Source organism: Plectropomus leopardus, chromosome 6 (assembly GCF_026936395.1).
Source record: "Plectropomus leopardus strain MGB_pleo_1.0 chromosome 6, ASM2693639v1, whole genome shotgun sequence".
NCBI classification, from domain to species: domain Eukaryota; kingdom Metazoa; phylum Chordata; class Actinopteri; order Perciformes; family Serranidae; genus Plectropomus; species Plectropomus leopardus.
Window position 1 is genome coordinate 7,094,259 of NC_142181.1, and position 23,841 is coordinate 7,118,099.

At 38.3% G+C, this 23,841-nt stretch overlaps 2 protein-coding genes and 1 pseudogene across 3 annotated transcripts; 1 reads left to right on the forward strand and 2 right to left on the reverse strand.

The window, feature by feature from the left end:
* Nucleotides 1–80: 80 nt before the first annotated feature.
* sirt2 (sirtuin 2 (silent mating type information regulation 2, homolog) 2 (S. cerevisiae)) lies at nt 81–7,612 on the reverse strand. Of its 2 annotated transcripts, none has more exons than XM_088078598.1 (16): nt 7,559–7,612; nt 6,306–6,352; nt 6,013–6,064; nt 5,075–5,185; nt 4,905–4,946; nt 4,680–4,786; nt 4,155–4,211; nt 3,974–4,042; nt 3,764–3,893; nt 3,607–3,666; nt 3,344–3,399; nt 3,162–3,238; nt 2,818–2,869; nt 2,633–2,700; nt 1,689–1,755; nt 81–1,342 (listed from the first exon to the last, which is right to left on the reverse strand). In XM_088078598.1, coding segments are annotated over exons 3-16 (1,038 nt in total). In that variant the 5' UTR covers nt 6,014–6,064; nt 6,306–6,352; nt 7,559–7,612; the 3' UTR covers nt 81–1,201. The 2 variants fall into 2 exon arrangements, with proteins under 2 accessions (XP_087934724.1, XP_042342532.1); XM_042486598.2 differs by lacking the exon at nt 7,559–7,612 and adding an exon at nt 6,510–6,670.
* Nucleotides 7,613–7,816: 204 nt separating this feature from the next.
* Nucleotides 7,817–12,297, reverse strand: dmac2 (distal membrane arm assembly component 2). The gene is made up of 6 exons (XM_042487199.2): nt 12,176–12,297; nt 10,653–10,843; nt 10,103–10,183; nt 8,901–9,040; nt 8,624–8,786; nt 7,817–8,533 (listed from the first exon to the last, which is right to left on the reverse strand). Exons 1-6 carry the CDS (start codon nt 12,191–12,193, stop codon nt 8,338–8,340), a joined length of 789 nt encoding a protein of 262 aa, XP_042343133.2. The 5' UTR covers nt 12,194–12,297; the 3' UTR covers nt 7,817–8,337.
* Nucleotides 12,298–14,114: 1,817 nt separating this feature from the next.
* Nucleotides 14,115–18,742, forward strand: LOC148189310 (ubiquitin carboxyl-terminal hydrolase 46-like; annotated as a pseudogene).
* Nucleotides 18,743–23,841: the final 5,099 nt, after the last annotated feature.

The window sequence follows — 23,841 nt, forward strand, 5'->3', positions numbered from 1 at the left end:
TGGTCAAGTTTCAAAGGGTTAACTAAAGGCAGTAAAATGACCATAGACTCCTCCTGGCACAGTCTTAACAAAAGTGAACATTATCAGCTTTACAAATTTTTCGAATTTATTGCAGGATTTTTGTATTGGTTTCCATTTTCTTTTACAGCCTGTAATGTAACCGTGTCCACACCCTGTTTTTTTCACTTCATGAAACAATGATTCATGATTTTTCAGATAGCACAAATAATTTCCTTTTTCTTCTCGTACTTAGCAGTTATTGTCTTTTTATCCTTCTTTTGTTTCTGCAGCAAAATATCCCCAAAGATTTAAAAACGCAAAATCAACTACGGCACTGACTGTAAAGGGAGCAAAGTGACTGTTATGTTATGTCCCATATAAAGTTTGTTGCTCCCCAACAGATTAAGAAAACATAATGTCATAAACTGTTGCGAGCATTGTGTTAAAAGAAATGACAGATGTCAAACAGGAGCAGAAGATTAACATGAAAAAAAAAGTTAAACCACGTCTGCAAAAACATTTTATAACTTCCCTACAGCTTCCATTATCCTATTGTTATATTTACAACTTCCTCAGCTTGCCTATCAGGAAGTTAATTTTGTGATACATGTGATACCTTTAAGATGTCACTGGCAATCAGACCAACCGATTTCAGCTACAATAAAATACACAACAGCCTGGTTATCTTTTGAGGGATGTTAAACTGAGGGAAAGACAGAGTGGCTTAGTCCAAATCACGCTATCAGATGTGTTCAATAGTCGAAGACAATGTTGTAGCTTTTCTTCAATGCAGAAAAGGTATTTTGGAGATATTAACCACCTTCCACGCTCTATGAGCTCTGTAAACGCCAGCTATACTTGGAAAATCCCACCGTCTCTTGCAGTTAAATCTGCCCATGCATCAAGTTAACTGCCTCAGAAAGAAATCCACAAGAGAGGCAGATGTGAGCTAATGCAAAAACATAAAAAAAATTAAAAAAGAACATTAGGAAAGAAGGTTAATGTCATTAAAGTGCAAATGACTGATATAAACAGAAGCATAAAACACAGGGATGTCACATTCCCTGTGAGACTGTTCAGAAGAATTAAATGTCCGCAGATGGAAAATGAGTGTGTGGCAGACACCTGTCGAAGCTTCACTTCACCCCAAACTGTGACATCACTGCAGTAGCTTTTCTTTGAGAGGGGGATTTTAAATTAGTTACTCTTCCTTTGTGGGCTCTGGTGCCACTGACGCAGAGCTCGCCTTTGCTGCAGCTCCTTTGCTCTCACCCGCCTTCTCTTTCGTGTCCTGACTGTCAATCTTGGCGTGCTCCTTCTTCACCAACTCCTCCAGCTCCACCTGGTGAGAGGTGAGAGGGCACAAACGAGGGATTTAACATGAGAGACACGGAGGACATGTCGCATGTGAGCAAAATATTTGTTTTTATTAAAGTAAACAAAATGAAATGAAATCAGGGAAATGAGAGGTTAAACTGTGATAGTACATTGTGCTCAAATTGCAGCAGTGGTTACATTGGCTTAATTACCTCTTGGCTGAAGTGATTACAGTATTAATTGCACTGTGGTCCAAAGCTATTTATCCTCAGACTCGTGTGTGACTGCTCTGTGGCAAACGGACTGCACTTAAACAAGAAGTGCAGCCTTAAATGAGCACGTGATCTATAAGAGATGATTGTGTAACTTACTTTCCATCCCAACAGATCCGCTAAAGCCAAACAGCCGTCATCACATGTACTGATGTGAGCTACATCTCTGGAGAGAAGAACAACGGTCGCTGTGTTAGAACCCGAGCAGAGCTCAAATACCACATCATCTTTTCCAGTACTGATGCACATGACAGCGAAAAAACGCCCATCCTACTCTCCCTCTGATTGGCTAGTACTCTTTGCCTTTATTGGTGAGACTGATTAAACTCAGGCAGGAGGAGAAGGGGGTTAGGGTTAGGCAAAGGTAAAATTGCAGCATTCTAGAGGGATGCTAGAAGGATGTTCTGAGGTTAAACAGTTTTTCACTTGTTAAAATCTCTGTTTTTCTGTAAAAAGTAAGAAAAAATAGGGTAAAGATGAAGAGAGATAAAAAAAGAAAGAAAGAAATCATGTCAGGTTAAGAGGGGCCGGAGACACAGGCAAGAGTGGCTGGATTGTGTGCTAAAAACAAGATATAATGATAACAAGGGAATCAAAGAATTAAAAAAATATGATTAAAAAGAAAAAGGGGGGGTAAAACAGTAAAAAATAGTAATCAAATAAATTAATAAGAGGTTTGTACGGGCCTCCACCGTCCCTCCCCTTTTAGGTAAAGCTTGAACATGACTGGTGACTGTCAAGACAATCAAGAAAAAAATCAAATTTGCATAAAGATAAAAAATATAAATAAAAATATATAAATAAAATTTCCTCTGTCGAGTTGACAAACGTCAGGAGGGGAATGATGTCAGGGTGAGCCAATCAGATCTTTATCATAAGAAATATCTTCTTTTTTTTTTTTTTACCTTAAATCATTACAGAAACCCTTTTCTATTATCTGACCCAGTGTATTTTATTGGATTCAGATCAGGATCTGAATTTCTGATATCTGATCTGTTTTTCACATAAGATAGTAAGGTGTAATGGGAGGATAAAGTTATCACCTGTACGCCTTGTCTGAGTCAAAGTCCATCCCTCCTCCGAAACCCAGCAACCCCAACAGAGGATCAGCCTGCACAGAGAACCACACAAACAAATGCTGCTCAGAGAATCCAAGAAATACATCTTTCCCAGTAAAAACGAATAAGAATGAAAGCAGAAACAGTTTGATGGAGGGGAGAAGGCTCACCTGTCCTGCCTTCTCCATGTTTATGAGCAGTCTGGGGCAACTTTTTGAAACCCTAAATGACAAAAAAACACAAGAGAGAACAGAAAGACAGGGACAAAATTAATTAAACAACATTTTTTTATCAGAGTAATCTACAGTAAGTTTCAAATGTGGTAGAGTGGACCCTTAGCATCATGCTCAGACACTTTAACGAAACAGTAAGATTATTGTTTGGAGTCAAGCCTAAATCTTTCACACTGCAGGACAGTCTCACTGGCTGCTAGACTGCAGCATACTGCCAGATCATGACTGCAGCAGCGTCTGTGGTCAGCAGCAGATTTCAGAAATATGATACTCTGCAGTACCTGCCGACGAGACCTGCGAACGGTTGAACCTGCAGAGACGTCCCCATGACGATGAGAAGATCACAGCGAGGGAAGTCCTGACAGGTAAATGAACACGGTGAAAAGAGTTTATTTCTGCAGAGGAGTTCCATCACACCTTTCAAACATGTTTACATGCTCAAAAGCCACCACTGCGTGCTCACCATCTTCATTGAAGTGAAGAACCGGACAGGTAGATTCTCTCCAAAGAAGACGATATCTGTGTGGAGAGAAGCGAGGGGACACAGAGTTAAAAAGGGATTCTGAGATAAATGGTGACACAATTATCGAGCAGTCCTGGACATAAAATGGTTTCTTTGGGGGTTGTTAGAGCTTTAAGGCAAAAGGATGATTTAGAATTTTACACTGGACAAGCTTAAACAACTAAAATGATAAAAATGAGATAGAAAGACAAAGATCCACTGACCTGGCTTTACCAAACTGCTGCACTTATCACATCGGGGAATGTCATCAGAAAAGATTTTATCTACAAAGCGACGGGAGGCGGTTAAAGTCCCAATGACTGAAATCACAACAACTCAGCAATCCCAGGCTCTGTACAGGCAAACAAAAGCAAAAAGCACCTTTCATCCAGTCCAGGTTGTACTCTTTACGACAACAGAAGCTGACACAGTGGGACGTATAGAACGTTCCATGAGCTTCGATGAGATCCTCTCCCTCGAGCCCGGCCACGCGCTCCAGGGTGTCAATGTTCTGCATGAACATGCACAAATGAATGTCGATACAATAGAAAGATTCAGCATACAGCATGTGAAGGGTTTTTTTTTCCCTACCTGTGTGTAGCAGCGTCTCAGGTACCCCTTATCCTTCAGCAGCTTCATGAAGTAGTGACAAATTGTCGGCTAAACCGATAAAAAAAGAACAAACACCTGTGAAGTCGCTGATTGTTACATTTTAACCTTAAATGTTCCAATCTGTTTTTCATTTCATACATCAGAAATGGGTGTTTTGTACCTTAAACTGTCCTGGGTAAAGCTCCCTGGCCAAGGCGAAGAAAGGCTCTGGATGTTTCTGAGATGAAAGAATAAGAAAAATGTCACGCTATTGTAAAGAGTTGAATAAGCGCTGCCTAAAATCATAATACAGGCTGGTGTTAAGATGACTGCACAGGTACACTGAGCAAAGTAATTATTCATAGCACAGTAGTCCATCTGACTGAAAATTGGCCTAAGGTTTAGAGTGCAATCTTTTTGTTCCTGAGAATAGGTTAAGGTCCTGACTCTCTAACGTGACCACTCACTCACTTTCAGAGCCTTTTCTTAAATAAGACAACCTACAATTGGCATGTTTTTGGCATTTGGCATCAGACTGCAGCAAAAAGAAATCCAGGAGACTTGGCTTCTTTGCTAAATCTTCGATTAATTAATTAATTAATTCTAATAATTAATCAAACTGTCTCAATTATTCTTAAAACCCCCCGGAGAGCACTTATGAACTGTAGTGTGTCATTCTTCTAACATTCAAGCAATCTTTACAAACCTTAAAGTAATCTATCTGGAAGATGGCCTCTGGGTAAGGCAGGTTATATTTTTGCAAGTTTGCATACAGGCCAGTTCCTGGTGAGCGGAAATCGGGGATCCCGGCCGCTGTGGATGGAGATGGTGTTGAAGGTTACAGATTAAAAAAATATCACACAAACAAAACAATTATTACTGAGTAGTTTGATATGTACTTGTTCTGTGATACTGAAACGGAGACACTCACATGTGGATATTCCTGCTCCGACCATGCAGATGATGTTTTTACCTGTGTGCATGCAGAGAAACATTGAAATTAATAATAAATACTTTATGATAACAGGATTGTAAGCAGCAAATAAATTCACTGTGGTCAACCCTAATGGACGAGCTGACGGAGGGCAGGCAAAGACTCACATTTGCCGCTCTTTATGTATTGTGCCACTCCGTCCAGGGTCAGATCATCCAGGACTTTTTCTGCTGAGCCGAGGCCCAGGGTGCTGGAGAAAAGGTTGCGCAGGAAGTCCACTGGCAGATGCACAGAGAACCAGATGATGATGCTTTTAAGAATCAACAAAATACTATGCATACAGATAAAAGCAATATAGGAGAATAATTAAAGGATTAATTCATGACTTAGTGAATGTAAGTAGCGCATTTGCAGCTTGGTGGCATGCGTTTGAGACATATTACATTAAATAACAGTGAAATAATGCCACAACAACATTTATATACTACATTCTTAGTGATTGTAGTCTATCGCCTTTTGGTCCATTTTTTTGTATGACGGCAAAAGAGGCCAAATATCTGAAAGATCTGATGTGATATATTTAAGAGAGAAAAAAAAGTGTCGTGTACAGAAAGGCTAAGATGAGGAATGTAATTTAAAATAATAATATTCTGAAATATTTAATAACCCATTACACCACACACTAAAAGCAAATATTGAAAAGTCATCTTTCATCCCTCCCGAAAAAGAAACCTTTATGCTAAAATGCTTTTTCTTTTTTTCTGAGAAAGTTAACACCACCACCTCTTTGACTGCACTCAATCACTTTTATATCTATAAAAATGGGACTGAAATGTGGTGTGGTGTCACCATCACTGCTCAGAGAGGTCACAGGGATCTTGTGGAGACTGTGTGGTGGGAAGGGTTGCAAAAGTATTACAAATCTAACTTTTACTATGAAGAATGAGTAAAGCGCAGCAAAAAAACTACAATCATGCTCGGTAGTGAAACTCTGTCAAATCAGGTCTGCAATGCATGGCAATATGGGAGAAAATGACGATAACCCTTTTTGAGAAAAAGCTGAAAACAAACGCATATTTCAGATATGCCATTATTTTTTACATACTCTCTGTGTCTCCTGCAGCCTCCTCCCCGCTGCTATCGTCGTCGGATTGCTCCTATAAAAAACACAACAATGGCATTAAAACAGTTGACTCTACGAGCAGTGGACTTATGTGAATGACTGCTTTCTTCACTCGAGATCTGCCTTGGTCATACGATGACAGATGACTGCTTTGTTTTGGCAGACATTCACAAATCAGACAATCAGTTGAGTAACAATAAACCCGTCTAACGTTACCTGCTATCATTCACTAGCTACTGCTTAACGCTACCGCAGATTAGATGTTTTTTTCTTACCTCTGGTTCAGGTGTAACCTCCTCCTCTTCTTCTTTTTTACGAAGCTCTAAAATGCAAAAATTAAATGCCAAGTCAAACTCCGCCTCCACAAATGTTTTGTGTTTGTGAGCTGTTAGCTAGATAGCTAGCTAACTAGCTAGCGCGGTAGCACCGTCTGACTGTCAAAATTGTAACTAATTTTACACATCAGACAGTCTTCCTACCTGATGCATCAGACATTTATCCGTTTACTGAGACCCTTCAACCACAAGGGTCCGAATGACAATTACTTTAAATCCCCGATTTTACAAAGTTATGACTAGCATTCACTTCGCAGCTAGCGCTGGATCGCCGTGTTGTTGTCCGTCAGAAACACGCTCCGTGTTTGTTGTGACCTAGTTTCCAAGACATGTGGTTCCTACTGCAGACCCAAGTACCACACTGTTAAGAAAATGTTCCTAAAATTAACAGCAAAGTGCCGTAAAATCATGACATCATAAAACTGTCAATAGAAATACAATAAGTGTTCAATTTATAGCAATATTTTGTGATGCACTGAACCAAACAAAATTGTTAATTTTAAAGTAAGAATATGTTGAAATGAGATTTCTTTGTAGAATTTACAGATTACTGTAATTTGTTGTTTTTTTCATAAAGAAAGCATATAATATTTTACAAATTTATATGTTATGCTATAAAGATAAATATGTAGCCTACAAATTGATTTTACAATGGATTTTAAAAGATCTTATTGTTACAATTAAATGTTCCTTAAAACTTCAACTTTCCTATTGACGTCCACTCTAAAAAATAAATAAAATGTTTTTGGCAAAAATATTGTACATTGAAAAAAAAAGTTGTTTCACCTGCCCATACCAGCTATTTGAAATTGAAACAAAAATGTTTTTTTTAGTGTGTAGAGTCAATTATTAACTTAATTTCAGGGTTTTTACAGAAAATGTGTGTAGATTGTGTGTAGATGTAGATTGCAGATATTTTATTTTTGTCTTCCAAATGGACAGCATACATTTTACAGTTTAAAAATGAACAACAGAAAAACAACATAACTTTTTTTACAGTGTATGTTTTGTTAAATGTCACCTATCACTCTATATATTCCATGAATTAACCATTAATAAACACGAATACCATAAAAAATGACAAATTTAAGTAGTCAATACTACCCTACATGTGGTTTTAGGTAGAACTAGCTCATAGTTCTGTAAACATCAAAACTGGCTACCGAATAACTGTAGACTGTATCTTTACATACAAAAGAAGCAGCGATTTCTTCATCCCAGTTCACTCTTTTCCCGCAGTCTTACTGGTGTCTTCATCTGCCCACTGTCAGGTCTGACACTGCTGCAGAACAAGGCTCACACTGGTGGATTATGGGCTTTAGTTTCCTCACCTAAGCTTCCACAGTGAAGATTAGAAATACATGCAGACACACTAATGTGTGGTGCATGCATCCATTATTTGTTAATCTTGACGTGAAATGAGGTAATACATAAACCAAAAACAAAATGTCTATCAATAAAATCTTTATTCAGTATATCTACAATAATATTTACATTTCAGATGATAAAACCGTTGCCACATATTCAGAGTGTAGTTTGCTTGAGTAAGATCATTTTGCACAAAGTTAAATAAAAAATGTGCGAACTCTTGACAGTAAGCCGATTCTGGAAGAAAACACCCCGAGCAGAAAGTGATACCACTTACAGTATATCGTCATAGCTTAAATGAAAACGCCAAATGTCAAAACATCCTGAGTTGTACCTTTTTGTTTCACACTTGCTGTATTTTTTTCTTTTTCACATTGAATGTTGCCAGTGTCCAGTCAAATTTGAGTGTATACCTGCTTTATACTGGTGTCTGACTTGTGCAGATGTCAGATGACAAAATTCAAAATTTTTACGCTGGACTTTGCTAGTGATCAATAAACTGGTCAGATACTGAAAATACAACATGATTGTTGTTTTGCTGCTAGATGCTTCCTCTCCAAGTGTCCATGACTCTTTGTTTCCCTAAACTTAGTACCTTGATTCCTCAGTGTCCCTTTCCCTCCCTACTTATTTCCTTCCCCATGTGCTCCTCTTTCTCCGCTCCGCCCTCCTGCCTCAGGCTGAAGTCGTAGCCGGTGGCGGTGACCTGGCACTGTGGTAGCATCTCCTCAAGCAGGATGACGACCAACCCAGGACTTGAAATCCTGGGAAGAGACGACACATCCAGACGCCGCAGCCCTCTGCAACAGCACAGAAAGGGAGGAGCTGAACACAGAAGTAGTAATTTGGTAATATTAAGTAAGCAGTGTTATGAGTCTTTGGATAATTACTTGAGATTCCTGAGTGCAGCCAGGCCGCCTGTAGTGATGCGCGGGCAGTGAGAGATGTCCAGCTCCTCCAGAGAGTCCTGGAACATATGAAGGCGGGCCAGGAACCAGTCATCCACTTCAGGACATCCTCGTAACGACAGAGCCCGCAGCGATTTCTGCCCCTCTGAGAGATATCAAAAACACTGAACATTAATGTTTAATATTATCAGAGAGAGAATTAGCTTGCAGAAGAAAACTGAAAAACTGAAACTGAAAAAACTGATTTGACGTTCATTACCCAGGTTGTCCAGTCCTCTGTAGTTGATGTCTGTGTAGTTCATGCTTACTTCCTCTAGAGGTGTGTCTCTGTGTTCTAAGAAGTCCCAATTGAACTTGCCCCCCTGATCTGCACGAAACCACTCGGACTGACCGACAAACCTGAAGACACGACACAGACCATCACATGACACCCGGATCACAGCGACACGTTAGAGACACAAATGTTAAATTGCAATTGCAATTGCATACATATTGCAAGAAAATAACGCTGCATACAAGAAATTAAATGTGTTAATAAATGCCAGAAGTGGGTAATCAAAAAATATTTATAATGAATATTCTCAGTGCATTTGAAGACATCAAATGCAAATATACAAACAGTGTGAGAGCCAGATGATAGCAACAAATGGAAAATTAGAGAAAATTAGAGAAAATGTAAATTTTAATTTTTTAAAGCTAAAATGGAATTAGTATTATAATAATTATAATTATTATTACAAAATATAATCTATAATATAGTTATATATCATACTGAAATCAAGCTACTCACGCTTTTGCAAAGGAAAACAGCTGGCAAAAGCTCAGCTGCAAGTAATTTTTAATGAAATTATAATAATTATTATTGTAATTAATTATGCATTCACGAAAGCAAGTTCTATTCCCAATCAATTTGTTGATAAACAGAAAATGAATAAAATATGTCAGATATTGACTGTGTGTCATTTCTTAAACCAGAGCTCTTGACATTCTCTTTTTCAGTGTCTGCTTTTCTCTGTCAAATATCATCGTGAATTCAGAATCTTTCGGTTTTTGACCTCTGTTCAAAACAAGGGATTTAAGGATGCCACCTTGGTAACCTGTTGCTGGATAACATCCACAGGTTTCGGATGTGTTATAATTCAAACAGTAAATCGATTAAATTATTTCAATCGCAGATTCATTGCCAAAAAAGATTTTGGTTACTCGCAGTCCTAAAAGGAAATAAATGCCTGACCGCAGTCGATCTACCAAGCTAATAAACAGATATCACAATAACAAACTCATATACAGGTTTAAATAACAGTAGCTGCTTCGTCATTACATTTTTGTAATAAAACAAATTGTGTGATCACCCAACACCATATTTACAATTACATCTTTTAGGCTCATAAGAGCAACAAAAATAATCTATGGTGTATGCTTCAGAGAAACTGTGCAGAGGAAAGGGAACAAAGCACTTACCTAAATCCGCCCCTCAGACTCAAGATGAAATATGCTGCTGCTATGTCTGAACCATAATACCTCTGAGTGTAGCCATAGTAACTGTGAAAGACAGCAGGAAATAATCAGTGATGTTCAAATATCTACAGTAACACTGAGCAAAAAACATAAAAAAACATATGATTATGATAAGCATTTTACTTATACATGCACATTCAGCTATTAATATTAATTATACACTTTTGTGGTTTTAGTACATTGATTTGTAATTGGGCTATAATGCAGAGAGAGGTGCTCATCAGGACTTGACAACTGCTTTAAACTTGACTCATTTTGCCACATCCGAGAACCACAGCTTTTCATGTCATTAAACCTGTTTCAGCTGGAGCTTTTCCAGCTGCAGACACCAGCTGCAGACACCAGCTGCAGACACCAGCTGCAGACACATGCTGCTGATACCAGCTGCAGACACCAGCTGCAGACACCAGCTGCAGACACATGCTGCAGACACATGCTGCAGCACCGGTAAGGATGCATCTCCAGGTTTAGCATTGCCAAAAATGTTTCTTACACATTCTTCTTCTGAATCCCCTTTGTCCTCAGCTTTGACCCCCAGCTCAGGAGCATCTCTACGTCATAGAAACGCTGGGTGAGGTAGAGGAGGAGCCTCGTGTGCAGGGGAGGGGGCGACACAGAGCTGGAGCTCCACTGTCGCCGAGCGACGATGAGGAGAGCAGACCGCTGGCAACATCTGTGTAGAGACTGTACAGAGAGGCAAAGGAGAGCGATTGAGACAAAGGATACAGGCGGGAGACAGTGATGACTGTTGACTGGTTTAAGTGTAAAATACAGAATAAAAAGATAAAATACACAAAATACCTACAAAAGCATTCATGTCCTCATGCCTTTGTTTATCTGAAACCCTCAATTTTGGCCGACCGAGGCCATCAGACCAATTTTAAGTAGCTCTAAGCTTGTCTTTTAAAGTATACAACATAATTAACACAATATTAATTAATCAAGCAAGATCATTTTAAATTTATTTTCATCCAATTCACAATGGCAGGACAATCATAGTTTGTAGACTTGCACCAAGTAGGAACTACATTGGCAAAACTAATGTGTTTTCATAAACAGACAGTAAATAAGTGAACCAACGGTCACCTAACAGCAGATATTTCCTGCAAGGTAGCAAACATGGCCACAGCGAAGAAGCATAAAGTCGACAGCGAGGGCTGCCGCTTTCAGGAGCAATGGAAAGTTGAATACTTTTTCACTTACAGATAAAACAGCGGTGTTTGTGTCATTTGTATGTGATTTTTTTGAAAGAACACATATGATGCCAGAAGCAGCTGGCCTCCAGGTATTTTCACATTTTTTAATCTTGATCCCCATTCAAAAAAAAATTTGGACACCCCTGTCTCAGTTTGTTCTTTACAGGTCTTTATTTTTTTTTTAAAAAACGAACATATTAACACCATAAATTGATGCAGGAAAATTGGCGTATAAATATTATCCAAAATGCAGGAAATTAAATGTTTGATCCCCAAAACCCTGCTTCATATGTCCAGCATGTATCCCCCTCCCACACACACACACACACACACACACACACACACGTTGAAACAAAATATACACCCTTGCGTTACATATTATTAACAATGATAAGTATGATAAACTTTGTTTGTAGAGCACTTCTCATACAATGAATGCATCTCAAAGTGCTTCACTATAACAAATCCAACACACACACACACACACACACACACACACACACACACACACACAAAACAGTAATGTAGGGTTAAACGGTATTTATGGATTATAAATGCCACACTCAGCGATGAAAATCCCCAAATAAGTTTTGATAGGATGATCAGGAAAGCTTTAAAGCGAAATCTCCGGCCAATATTAAGTAACATTGTAGCCATACGCATGCTGGTACAGCGAGTTACAGTCTTACAGCTACATGCTAATACACACACTTATCAACGGCCTCGTGACAGGCGAAAGCCTGTCATTAAAAAAGACCAACGTTCAATAAGAGTTTTAGTTTAAGTGTAATATTTAGTAGAAATGTAAAGGGTAACTCACCATAAAGGTAGCAGCCATGATAGCGCCGTTCAACGGAAAGTCGTAAGGGACAAAGTTTGCATTTTCGCATTTTACATCATTTGTTCATGTTGTCAGCCGCTAAGTGTCGCTCTGTGCACGCGCAGAGCAGATTAACCTGAACTGACCTGTGATACACACCAAGGTGGGCCAAAATATCGACAAGATATTTTCATATATGTGTGTGTGTGTGCGTGTGTGTGGGTGAAATAGGGCAGGGATAGTAAGAAATATAAATAATAGTAAGAAATATATGTGATATATATTGGCTTGGCTCCCCTTATCAATTATGATACACACACACACACACACACACACACACACACACACACACACAGGCTATATATATATATATATATATATATAGGAACAGTAAGAAATAAAATCAAAAGTAAGAATACGAAGAAATAACATTATAAAAAATTATAAGCTATTATCTATATCTATGTATCTATCTATCTATATATGTATATATGTGTCTATGTATATATATGTACACACACACACACACACACACACACACACACACACACACTCACACACACACATATTATAGCGTATAATTGTATTTCTTACTATTTCTTGCTCTATTTGTATGCATAATTTTAATTTCCTGGCAGCTTTATAGTGTCTTACATTATTAAAATGATAACACAGACTTATGACTGAATTTTAGATGATGGGAGGATACCATACATGTAGGGTGAGGATAGTTTGAAAGGTGCTTACACACACAAAAATGAACCAAAGTGACTTTAAATGTCCCATGAACTAAACTGACATTTTCTTTTTCTTTTTCTTTTTTTTTTTTTAAATAAACCTTGTTTCACTGTTTTAGACTTTTATATGAAGCCACCTGAGACAAACAACAGGGTCTCTGCTGTTGGTAACAGTAAATATATTGTGTTTTAATCACATGTATTGTCTGCGTCCTGTCGACCATATTTGGTAAGCTCAGTTTAGAATCTTAGAATCTTGGGTTTAGAGCATCACATTCTATAACATTGAGAGTTCTGTTGAAACACACCAGGACCTTGTATTCAGACCCAAACAAGCACTTTGGACAGTCAGTTCGGATTTCATGTATTTGGTTCATATCACATTTTACTAACTGAAAGTTTTGCAACAATGTCTACTTCTCAAGCTAAGGTATGTTTAACAGATTCACCAGGGTTTTATAGTTTCTATGCTAAGTTTGTCACTGTAAATCTTTGGCAACTCTCTGGCTTCACTGACAAGAGTGTTGCAGTTTTTGTCTGATAGTTATATTTATATATGCAAAGAAGTCCAATTATCTAATTATGTTTTGCCTTTTTCTTACTTTGAACAGACAAACCCAACTGCTCCTAACTTTATAGTGGGAGATCAGAGCAGACAGCGCTCCAGCTTCACTGACAGGTATAAAAGATGTTTATGAACACAGTAAAGTTAGTGACAAAACACCTGTACTGTGCAATTTATAGAGATATTGTTCTGCACTGTATACTGTAAGGTGTTTTTGAACATATTTTTCCATCTCTTAAACGTATGTGACGGAGCTTAAATATCAGAAACCTCTGACAACATGTAGTGTTTGTCCATGCTGTGTTTTTGGCTTTGACTGCAGTTTTTCGTTGTAAAATAAGCATTAGTTTTCTTTCTGTTTTACCAACATACATATTTTAACAAGGACAGGTCAACAAACATATTATATCACAATATAAGCAGTTGACAAACTGACTATGATGCTTAAAATATTGACTTTAAGTGTGGCATACTTGCCTTTTTTAGACTCTGTCTCAATTTGTGCTGCATGGAAATAGTGACAGTTTCAGCAAATGTGAAAAGTTTTTTTTGTTCTTTTTAAATAAAAGTTACCAACTGTAACTTTAGGCAGCCGTCTAACTGATTACATACGTTCACAACAAAATAACCAACTGGGTATGTGTCCATCAACAGAGTCTCTGTCTCAGAAGCACCTACTGTCAAGACCTCTGCGGAGAACCGCCCCAAGAGGACTCATTGGCAAAACCGACTATTCGGTCGACCACTGGTATGTATGTTTCACAAGAAGTGCTGTTGTGGGGGGCCGAGTAGCTCACCTGGGAGAGCGGGTGCCCCATGTTCAAAGGTCATGTCCTTGCTGCAGCAGTCCCTTTCATGCTTAACTGTCCTGACAAATAAAGGCAAAAAGCCAAAAATAAATCGTAAAAAAAAAAGAAGAAATAATGGTGCAACATTTGAACCCAAAAGTCGCTGAACATTGTTTCTTAATATTATTGTTTTTGTTTTTACTCTACAGAAAAGAGACAGAAGTCCATCTCAGACTTTGAAAGATCCCTGCAGCTCAAAGCAAAGGTAAGTAAATCCCTCCTACAAGCAGGGGAGCAGCCGTCTTTACCCTGCTAATGTTGGTAAAACAGGGCTTTACATGCACATGAATAACCCGTTTATGAAGCTTATCCCGGCTATGATCATATTCAGGATGGATATTTACATGAGTGCAGAGAAATTGGGTTATTCTTTTTCCTGTATACATCCTAGTTTCTTTTAGAGTACTCTAGTTGGTATATAACTGGGTTCACATGAAGAAAATATGGTGTTTATATGCTTAAACACAAAAATGGGCTAATCAAAAAACAAATTCATAAACAGGTTATTCATGTCTGTGTAAACCCACTCACTGATGCAATATTCACAGGCAATAATCTGCTCATAATTTATCCAAATCTCTATTTTTTTTTCTCTATTTGAAGTTTTGCATTCACTATTTGGATTTTTTTGTACAAATTATCAATTGTTTTGTACTATATTGAATATTAAATCAAATATCCATAAAATATATCACTAAAACATGGGTCATCAGTTTACAAAATAAGGGGGGGGGGTCCCTTCAGTAAAAACGTGTGGAACAACTGTACTAACCAGCTCTGTGTGTGTTTTATTTCCTGCAGAGTTGACTCTCCACGTGGTCCAGACACCACCACAGCACCTTCACCTAAGAAGGAAAACAAGAAGAGTCGCTGGAGATTCTTTAGCTGTTGCAGTAGAGTATGTTTCACGCAAACAGTTCTTAAAATGAAGCACATATTTGTCTTATAAAATGCAGATTCTCGCTCATCTTGCTGCTGTGTCTGTACTATCGAGTGCTGAAAATTTTTTGTTGTTTCCAATAGAAAAAACGTCGCGTGGCTCCGGCTTCTGACGACAACATGACACATCACAACAGGTAGCTCAGCATTGTTTTACATCACATCCTTCGAGGGCAGGAAATAATAATTAGTGCTTTCTGTGCTTTGCAAATGATCACTGATTCAGTATTTTTTTGCACAACCTGTAAAAAGATGAAATGCTTCAGAACGTGTTTGTTGCTCCATGTTTCAGGCCTGTTAAAGCTCCAACTTGGACTCACAAGTCTGCCGACTCCATCCAAGTCGACCCAGTTGTGGAGTTTAAACAACTCAATGATAAAGAGAAGGCCGCACCGGACGAAGTCAACAAGGAGGACAAGAAAACCGCTGCCACCGTGCCTCAGCAGCCCCCTCTTTCCTCCTCACAACAGAAAAAGGACGTCATCCCCCGACAGAGCCTCAGAGTTCAGCAGGTCTTCTTGCTTGGGTAAGTAAATCTGCACATGTACAGACAATAAACAAAAAAACTGATAAATATTTTACAAGAATACAGAAAGTGTTAATTTCCCCAGAATCACCTGTTTGCCTTGCTTTATTTTATTTTATTTTATAGTTCTCAATTTTATTTTCCTGTACTTTTACAAATTTCTTGCTCATTTAGGGGTTAATTTCGTTAAGTTGCCTCTTACCTTTTCGAAAGAAATCAAGGCAATTTGCTCAGTTTCAAAGGATTACATGAGTCCCAGTTGGTGATTTGTCATCTAAGATCATGATGTTGACATGTGATCTGACTTGTTGTGTTTCTATGTATCAGGTTTCCCAACCCATACCAGAACTGCTATATGAACTCCACTCTCCAGAGCCTGATCACACTCGCAGAGCTCGTGCGAGACGTCAGCTGCCAGGAGGAGGTGTGGAGTTTAATTCCTGAGGCTGAGTTGATAAGGTACGACATCCACACACACACATACACACACACAACTTCCTAATAGAAAACAGTTATCCCCTCCACACACCTGGAGACCAAAATAAATAACAACGTCTCTCTTCTTTCACCCTCTCTAGCCTTTTTATGAACATTGTAAGGTGTCACCGCTCTGGAGATGCCCGCCACAAACTCCAGGTCCTTGAAAGATTCAAGAGGGTCCTCTCTGTCCAGGCGCCTGAATTTGCCGACACCCAACAGAAGGTAAGTCAGCTGCTTTCTCACCTTTTAATGTTTCTGTGGATTGCTGCTCGTCTGTGCATCAAATCTAACCTGTTTTTCTGTATGTTAGGACTCCCACGAGTTCCTCACCACCATCCTGGATCAGATGAGGAGTCTGGCTTCACCGCTGCAGGAAGCCGCAGCTTTCTTGGGGAAAAGTTACAGCTGCCCTGTGGAGAAGAACCTTATGTTCAAAATGCAGAACACCAGAACCTGCAAAAAGTAAAAGCACAAAGAGAAACACACAGCATGTGGTGGCAGAGCTGTCCACAGTATAACAACAATATTATAAATTCTTATCAGTCGCAATCTTTTCTCCGTTATACACCGTTGTATGTGCTCTGTCTCTTTGTGGTGCAGGTGTGGTGATCAATCCATCAGAGAGGAGGAGTTCACTAACCTCTCGCTGGACCTGATTCCTGGAGGTTCAGTTCAACAAATGCTCCAAGCCTATCAGAAGGTACGAAACTGGTGTCATTCACATCAACGCCGATTGATATCATGGAATAAATTGTTTTCTTGGTGTTTTGTGCAAAATTACTGACAGCTTGTCATCCCTGCAGGAAACAGAGCTGGAGTATTACTGCGAGTGTGGTGGCAAGACGTCTAGCCTCCAATCCGCCTTCCTGACCCTGCCGAAGTAAGTCCCATTACATGGATTATGAATTTGTGAAGAAATCATGTTTACATTTAAGGCCAAACAATTTCAAATGAATGCAGTCTGAGATTGTTGGATGTGCTGTTGCTGCAGATCCAGGCGTTGATTTTACCTACAAAATAGCAATTTGCATATCTGTTACTCACTACATACTACACTGAATTTGGGAAGAAAACTTCAATTTTCTCGCATACCTCCAAGGTGTAAAGGAATCCCCATAATGCAATTTTTTTTTACTTTATTAAGTAAATGTGTTTAACAACATCAAAACTATATGTAAACTCCAGTTTGAAAAACTTGTGCAGAGTAATTTAAGTCTTATTTATCCCATCATATGCTTAGTGCTTCCAAAACAGCACGCTAAAACGATGTTTTTATGATTAAAAACATCTCATTACAAACTGTATCATGCAAAAATGTGTTTGGAACAAACTGAGCATATAAGTGGACAAATGAATCTTGGATTACTCTGCACAAGTTGCTTGAAAGTTTGGAAAGCAACAATTAGATAGAGTTTTATTATTTCAGTTAATGCAGAATGTTTTCGGGCACGCAAGAAAAGCTACGTTTTCTTCACAAGTGAGAGGTTTAATAACTGATAAACAGGTGGTCATTTTGTAGGGGAGGTGTTCTTTCCGTAATATTACGTATCAACACGTCTGCATTAAATTTCTTTCCACTGTTTCCTTTTCTGCCTACAGATTCCTTATCTTGCATCTGAAGAGGTTCCATTTCAATCGATTCCTGCAGTTGGTTAAGCTGCACAACCCTGTCAACCTCGTCAGGGAGCTCATAGTGACCTCTTCTAGCCAGGTAGGACAATCACACGCCTGAAAACAAACTATGAGCAAATATGTGTAGCTTGCTGATACAACATGCATATGGCTGTTAGTTAATGTTACTTAATATTAGCTTGGAATTTAGCTTTAACACTTTTTCAGTCATCCTATCAAACCTTATTTGGGGATTTTCATTGTTGAGTATGGCATATACAATCTTTAAAAACCATTTAGCTCTCAGGTTTTTTAATGTCAATTTAACATTTAAGACAGTCTTTAAGGGCTGTAGCTTTGACTGTATGTCTACATTACTATGTGTTGTGTGTGTGTGTGTGTGTGTGTGTGTGGCTAACCGTTTTTATCTGTGTATGTTTTCAGGCTGAGGGCTGCTACAGCCTGGTCAGTATGATCAGTCATTTAGGCAGAGGAGGAAACGGAGGTAAGATATTTACATTAACAGGTTGATAAGTGTAATCAGTTACTTTATCAGTTTTAAACTATTTGAGTTATTTACATCATTACAAGAACTCAAATTTGCATTACGATTCATTGGGAACTACAGTTCAACTGTTTCACTACATGTTCAGACACCTGCTGTAACCACGATTCCTCCTCTGTTAGGACACTACATCAGCGACAGCATACATCCAGATCAGGACCTGGATGCCTCAGGTGACAGTTGGCTCAACTTTAATGATGCCCACGTCACCCTGACAACGGGCGCCGCCACGTGAGAGGCGCCAGAAAACAGCCTATATCTTGTTCTACCAAAGTCGAGTAAGTGGACAGTGCTGAGACACCGTTGAAGTCAAACACAACATACAAACTCTGATGATGTTTAAATGTTTCCCTACAAACTACACCAACTAACGTATCTTGTGTCTGTTTTTAGATGTAAAATTGTGTTGTAATGGTGAGACCTAATGATGGCGGACTCCTTGGACCAAAACAACGTCTGCATGAGGAGCAAAGACAACTCCATCCGTCAGCCTCAAGCTGATCCGGTCCAGGTGAGCTGCTATGAAGACATCAGGTGAGTCTGTTAATTCTCTTTCGGTTGCTGTAGTGCAGGTGATAGAGATGAAACAGACAGACCAGCAGCTCATCTTGTGATCCCGGACCGGCAGTAGGTCCCCCAGCCCTCAGCATAAGCTTATGCTCAAAGCATATTATTTTTTTGTCTATTTTAAATGCATTTAATTTCATTTTAGACTCACTGAGTCTTTATGGATTAAACAAACAGTTTCTTTAAATGCTCCACAACAACATTGTTTGTTTCTTTGGTTGAAGTCTTTGGTAAAGAGTTTGTTCTTCATAGAGTGTAATATGCAGATCAGAATACTGTTTAATGTGGTTTCAGCTCTGCAGAGGATCTGTTCCACAGCTTTTTTTAGGAATGGGATATGTTTTTAAAATTTTTACATTTCAACAATTATGCAACCTGTAAGGCCGGCAGCTGTAAAAATCATGTTTATATAATACAAATTTAATGAAAATATATTATTTGGGAATTAAATGCAGCCCAAACTACATTTTAATAACATGATGAGAAAACATGTTTATTAAAAGTATCTGCAAAGTCACAAGATTTTTATTCTGAAAATATATGTAAACAAAACATATTAATATTGCCCCATAACAACTACAGCATGATACATCTTTTTCAAAAATTAAATCTTCAAAATCAATTTCAAAATCTTTTTTTAAAAATCTAAAAATAGTTAAAACTTACTGCCAAGGTAAAATGTTTATTTTTGATCTATAAAGATTTTTGATATAAAGCCGAAAGAAGATCAGAATCGGGTATACTGACAAGGAACTTGCTCCGGTGTATTAGTGCATAACAAAGAATTATAGTTAGAGAAAGGTCAAGAAACATAAATAGAGAGTAGGGAATATGACATTACAAACATGGAAAAATACTCTAAAATATTTACAATATATTTGCTTTATAAGCTGTACAGGTTTAAAAATCACACGTTTTTGTAATAATGTGTAAAATATGGCTCAGGGATTAGGTTCCCAGAATGAAGTATAAATAGAATATGAGTGATTTAATGCAACACATAGATACAGATGTGAAGACACCAATGCTGAATTGGTAGAAGTACTTAGATACTTAACTTAGGTTAAAGTGGTAGTTACAATTAAAAGTACTGCATTCAAAATTTTACTTAAATAAAAGAAAAACAATATTAATGTCAAAGTACACTTAAGGTTCCAAAGTTAAACATGCCCATTATGCAAAAATTCCAATTTTAGCCAAATATATATTATATTATTCATAATTATTGAAGCATTAATGTGTGCATCATTTAAATGTTGCAGCTGGTAAAGATGGAGCCATTATAGTTAAATTATATACTGCTGGATAGCTTAACCTTCATGGTTTATTAGTTGATTATATTTTGTATTAGTCAAAATAATCATCTGCAAAGTAAAATTTTGAAATAAATGTAGCAGAGTAAAAAGTACAGTATTCCCCCCTAAGATATAGTGGAGTAGAAGTATAAAATAAAACTGAAATACTAAACAAAGTACAAGATTCAAAGTTGTACAGCACACAGGAGGCAACACTGAAGCACATCATTCACACAGACTGGAGGATGAACAGACACAAAAGTGGAGAAAGAGAGAACAGAGTAGAAGATGAAACTGGTGGAGGACGGAGGTCGATATCTGACGTGTGTTGACGCACCAACAGCCAGGAGAGAGAGAGAGACAGAGACAGAGACAGAGACAGAGAGGGGACAGCTTATGGTCCAGCACAGAGAAGTCTGAGTTCAAAGAAAAGAAGAAAAGAAAAGAAATTTAGGGGGGGAGGTTAAGAGAGAGAAAGAGGAGGCTACACAACATTGTGCATCAGTCACCTCAAGGTGGCAGCCTACAGCTACGTTGTTTGCCGATATATTTATTCACTTTTCCTCCAAGCATTGGCTAGTTTTCTTCTAATACCACAGGGAGAGAAAATGACTTAAAACTCCATTCGTCTGACAGATGTGTCACTGAAAAAATACCACCACACCACACCCACTCTGCTTCTGTCTCTCTCTCTCTCTCTCTCTCTCTCTCTCACACACACACACACACACACACACACACACACACACACACACACACACACACACACACACACACACACACACACACAAAGACCTCCCTGAGCTCCCACTCTCACAGTGAGTGTGATATGACAGACGGTTCACACCTGCTGTTGTAAACAATTAACAAATGAGATCACGGCTTGCGCGTCTCCCGTGTGTTTGGATTGGCAGGGAGGAAGTGACAGTGGATGGTGATGCAAACAGACATATTTTGTGTCACAGTGGTGAGGAACAAAAACACAAAATACTGTCAAAAAAACTGCTTCATTGTGAAACCATGAAGATTTGCACACATGTATTACATTGAAAATGTAAAATGATTCATACAAAGTGAGGAAAACTGTTTATCAGCTCCTTGGAGAGACTGTCAAATGGATGCAGAGATGGAGAGAAAAAGGCAGTGAGAGAGTCAGAGTCTGTGTGGAGCCTGAGCAAATCGCATTACTGAAGGGTTGGTTGAATGAACATATGGACCAATGAAGAAAGACTGACTGGCAGAGGGGATGAATGAATCGATCTGGGAATGTATGGTGGGATGGAGAGATTGCCTACTGGACCAGAATTTTAATGCTTCAATGGCGCTGACAGATAGGCAATGTTTGTATTATTCTCATGGTGTTCTCTCTCTCTCTCTGTGTGTGTGTGTGTGTGTGTGTGTGTGTGTGTGTGTGCAGGTATGTTTGTGGGTGATCACGTGCATCTCCTCTTACCTACACTGAGACTGATGCTCATTGATTCTGATCTGTTGGAGTTCTAGATATTAAATATTCTGCTTGCGGCTCTGGTTGGAAACACCTCAAAACAAATTGATCTCTATCAGGTTGATATGACCTTTTTTTATATTTCTAACCTTTAAGAATATTCATGTGATCAGATCAAAGGCATTTGTCTTTGATATTCACCGTACTGTGCTGTTGATGGGGTTTTTGCTCATATCTTTACACGGGGGTTTGATGCACTGTATTCATACCCTAATATGTTTGTTTATACTCATGAATTTTTGATTGCGCCTTAATGGGCCCATAGAAAACGAGCCATGCAGACGCTTAAAGTTTGAGGTCAGTCTGCATATACGTGGCTATTCTGTGCCATAAAGATTAAGTATAGTCTCTTAGATGTTGACAGAAACAAGAAGCTTTATGCAGGAGTTTTGCCTTCTTAAATATCACCGACACAGTTTTTATAAAACCAAGAATTTTGACATTATAATAAACATGGCTCTCTTATCCTTTTCTAAATGAACAACAAATTTACATTATGGGCTGTATACAAGCCCTGGGCTCTTTCCACTGAGAGGGTTAATTACTATTTTTAAGGCTTATAGGATGGATAAGAGTTACATGCACATCCAAAAAGCATGCAAAAGCAGCAAATTTGGTATTTGATAACACAGTAAATTCAGAGCAGAGGAGGATCGTGACTTGATGCCACAAATAACTGAACATTTTGTGCTCCACTGATTTTCTCCCTCTTTCTTTTTCCTCCACAGTGAAGACAAGAATCAGAATGAGATAAACAAGAGCATGCCTACAGCTGGTAGGTATCAGTGTTTTTTTCTTGGCCAAAAGCCTTTGCCACAAGAGGAAAATAAACCAAGGCAGAACACAAAACAAAAAAAGAAAAAAAAAAAACACAATATGATAACCAAGAGATCAGTTCACCAAAGAACTACTAATTGATCAATCGTTAGCATTTCTTCTACGAAAAAAAAGGGAAACATCACCTAGTTCTAGTAAACCATGAGGATTTGCTGCATTTGTATTCTTACAGGACAGAAAATTGGACATCTTTGAATATTAGACCATTGGCTGGGCAAAATAAGATATTTAAAAACATCACTGCCAAAGAAAAACTTGCTTGATTCTGTTATAACAACCCCTTTTTGATAATTTGATTTAAAAAAAATCTTTTTAATGTCTTTTAATTAATTTTATAATTATAACTGCAATCTCGCTAAATTCCCAGAAATATATTGTATTGAACAACTTCTAATACTATTCTTCAGCACTATTACGTGTATGGACAAAGGAAATTCTTGAGATTAAAAACATACTTTGTCTTATTTTTATAGTATTCTATTCCAGTTTGATGTGATGCAAAGATGTCCAAAAACGGTAAGGGCAGATTGTAACGTAGATGCACATACAAAATAGTATCATCTGCATAAAAATGGACATCATAAGTGTTGAAGTTTAATTGTGTTTAGGTCGATTTTGAATAAATGTAGGCCCAGCAAGGAGCCTTGTGGTATCCACTTTGTTATTTAAAAGGAGGCTGCTGTGTGACCATCATTACGGATTAAAAAAAAAGATGCATTAATCCATTCTGAGCATGGTCATCTAAACCAAGACAGCGTAAAACCAAATGATTTATCAAGAAATAATCCGCAGATTAATGAATTGTGAAAATAATTGTTTTTCAGAGCACTACAGTGCCTTCTCACACTGCCCCCTTAAATGTACCTTAAAATGCAGTGGTAGCGTTGATATAAATGCATTATTCCCTCCACTTATTTGCTTAAGTGTCAGTGAGTTCACAGCAGACACACATGGCAGCATTAGTTCACACAGAGTTAAAGGTTTTCATCATGAGATGGTAATATTAGTCTGCTCTTGACATATGCCTATTGCTGTGACTGTTTTATGTCTCATCAGTGAGAAAAGAAAGAACTGCTTCCACTGTCTTGTTAGCAGATGACGACTGAGGTTCCCTAATGGCTGCCCCCCTGTGGCTCCCCATTTTTACTGTGAGTTGTGGTAAGTGATGGCCCTGTGGGAAAGCCATTAGCCA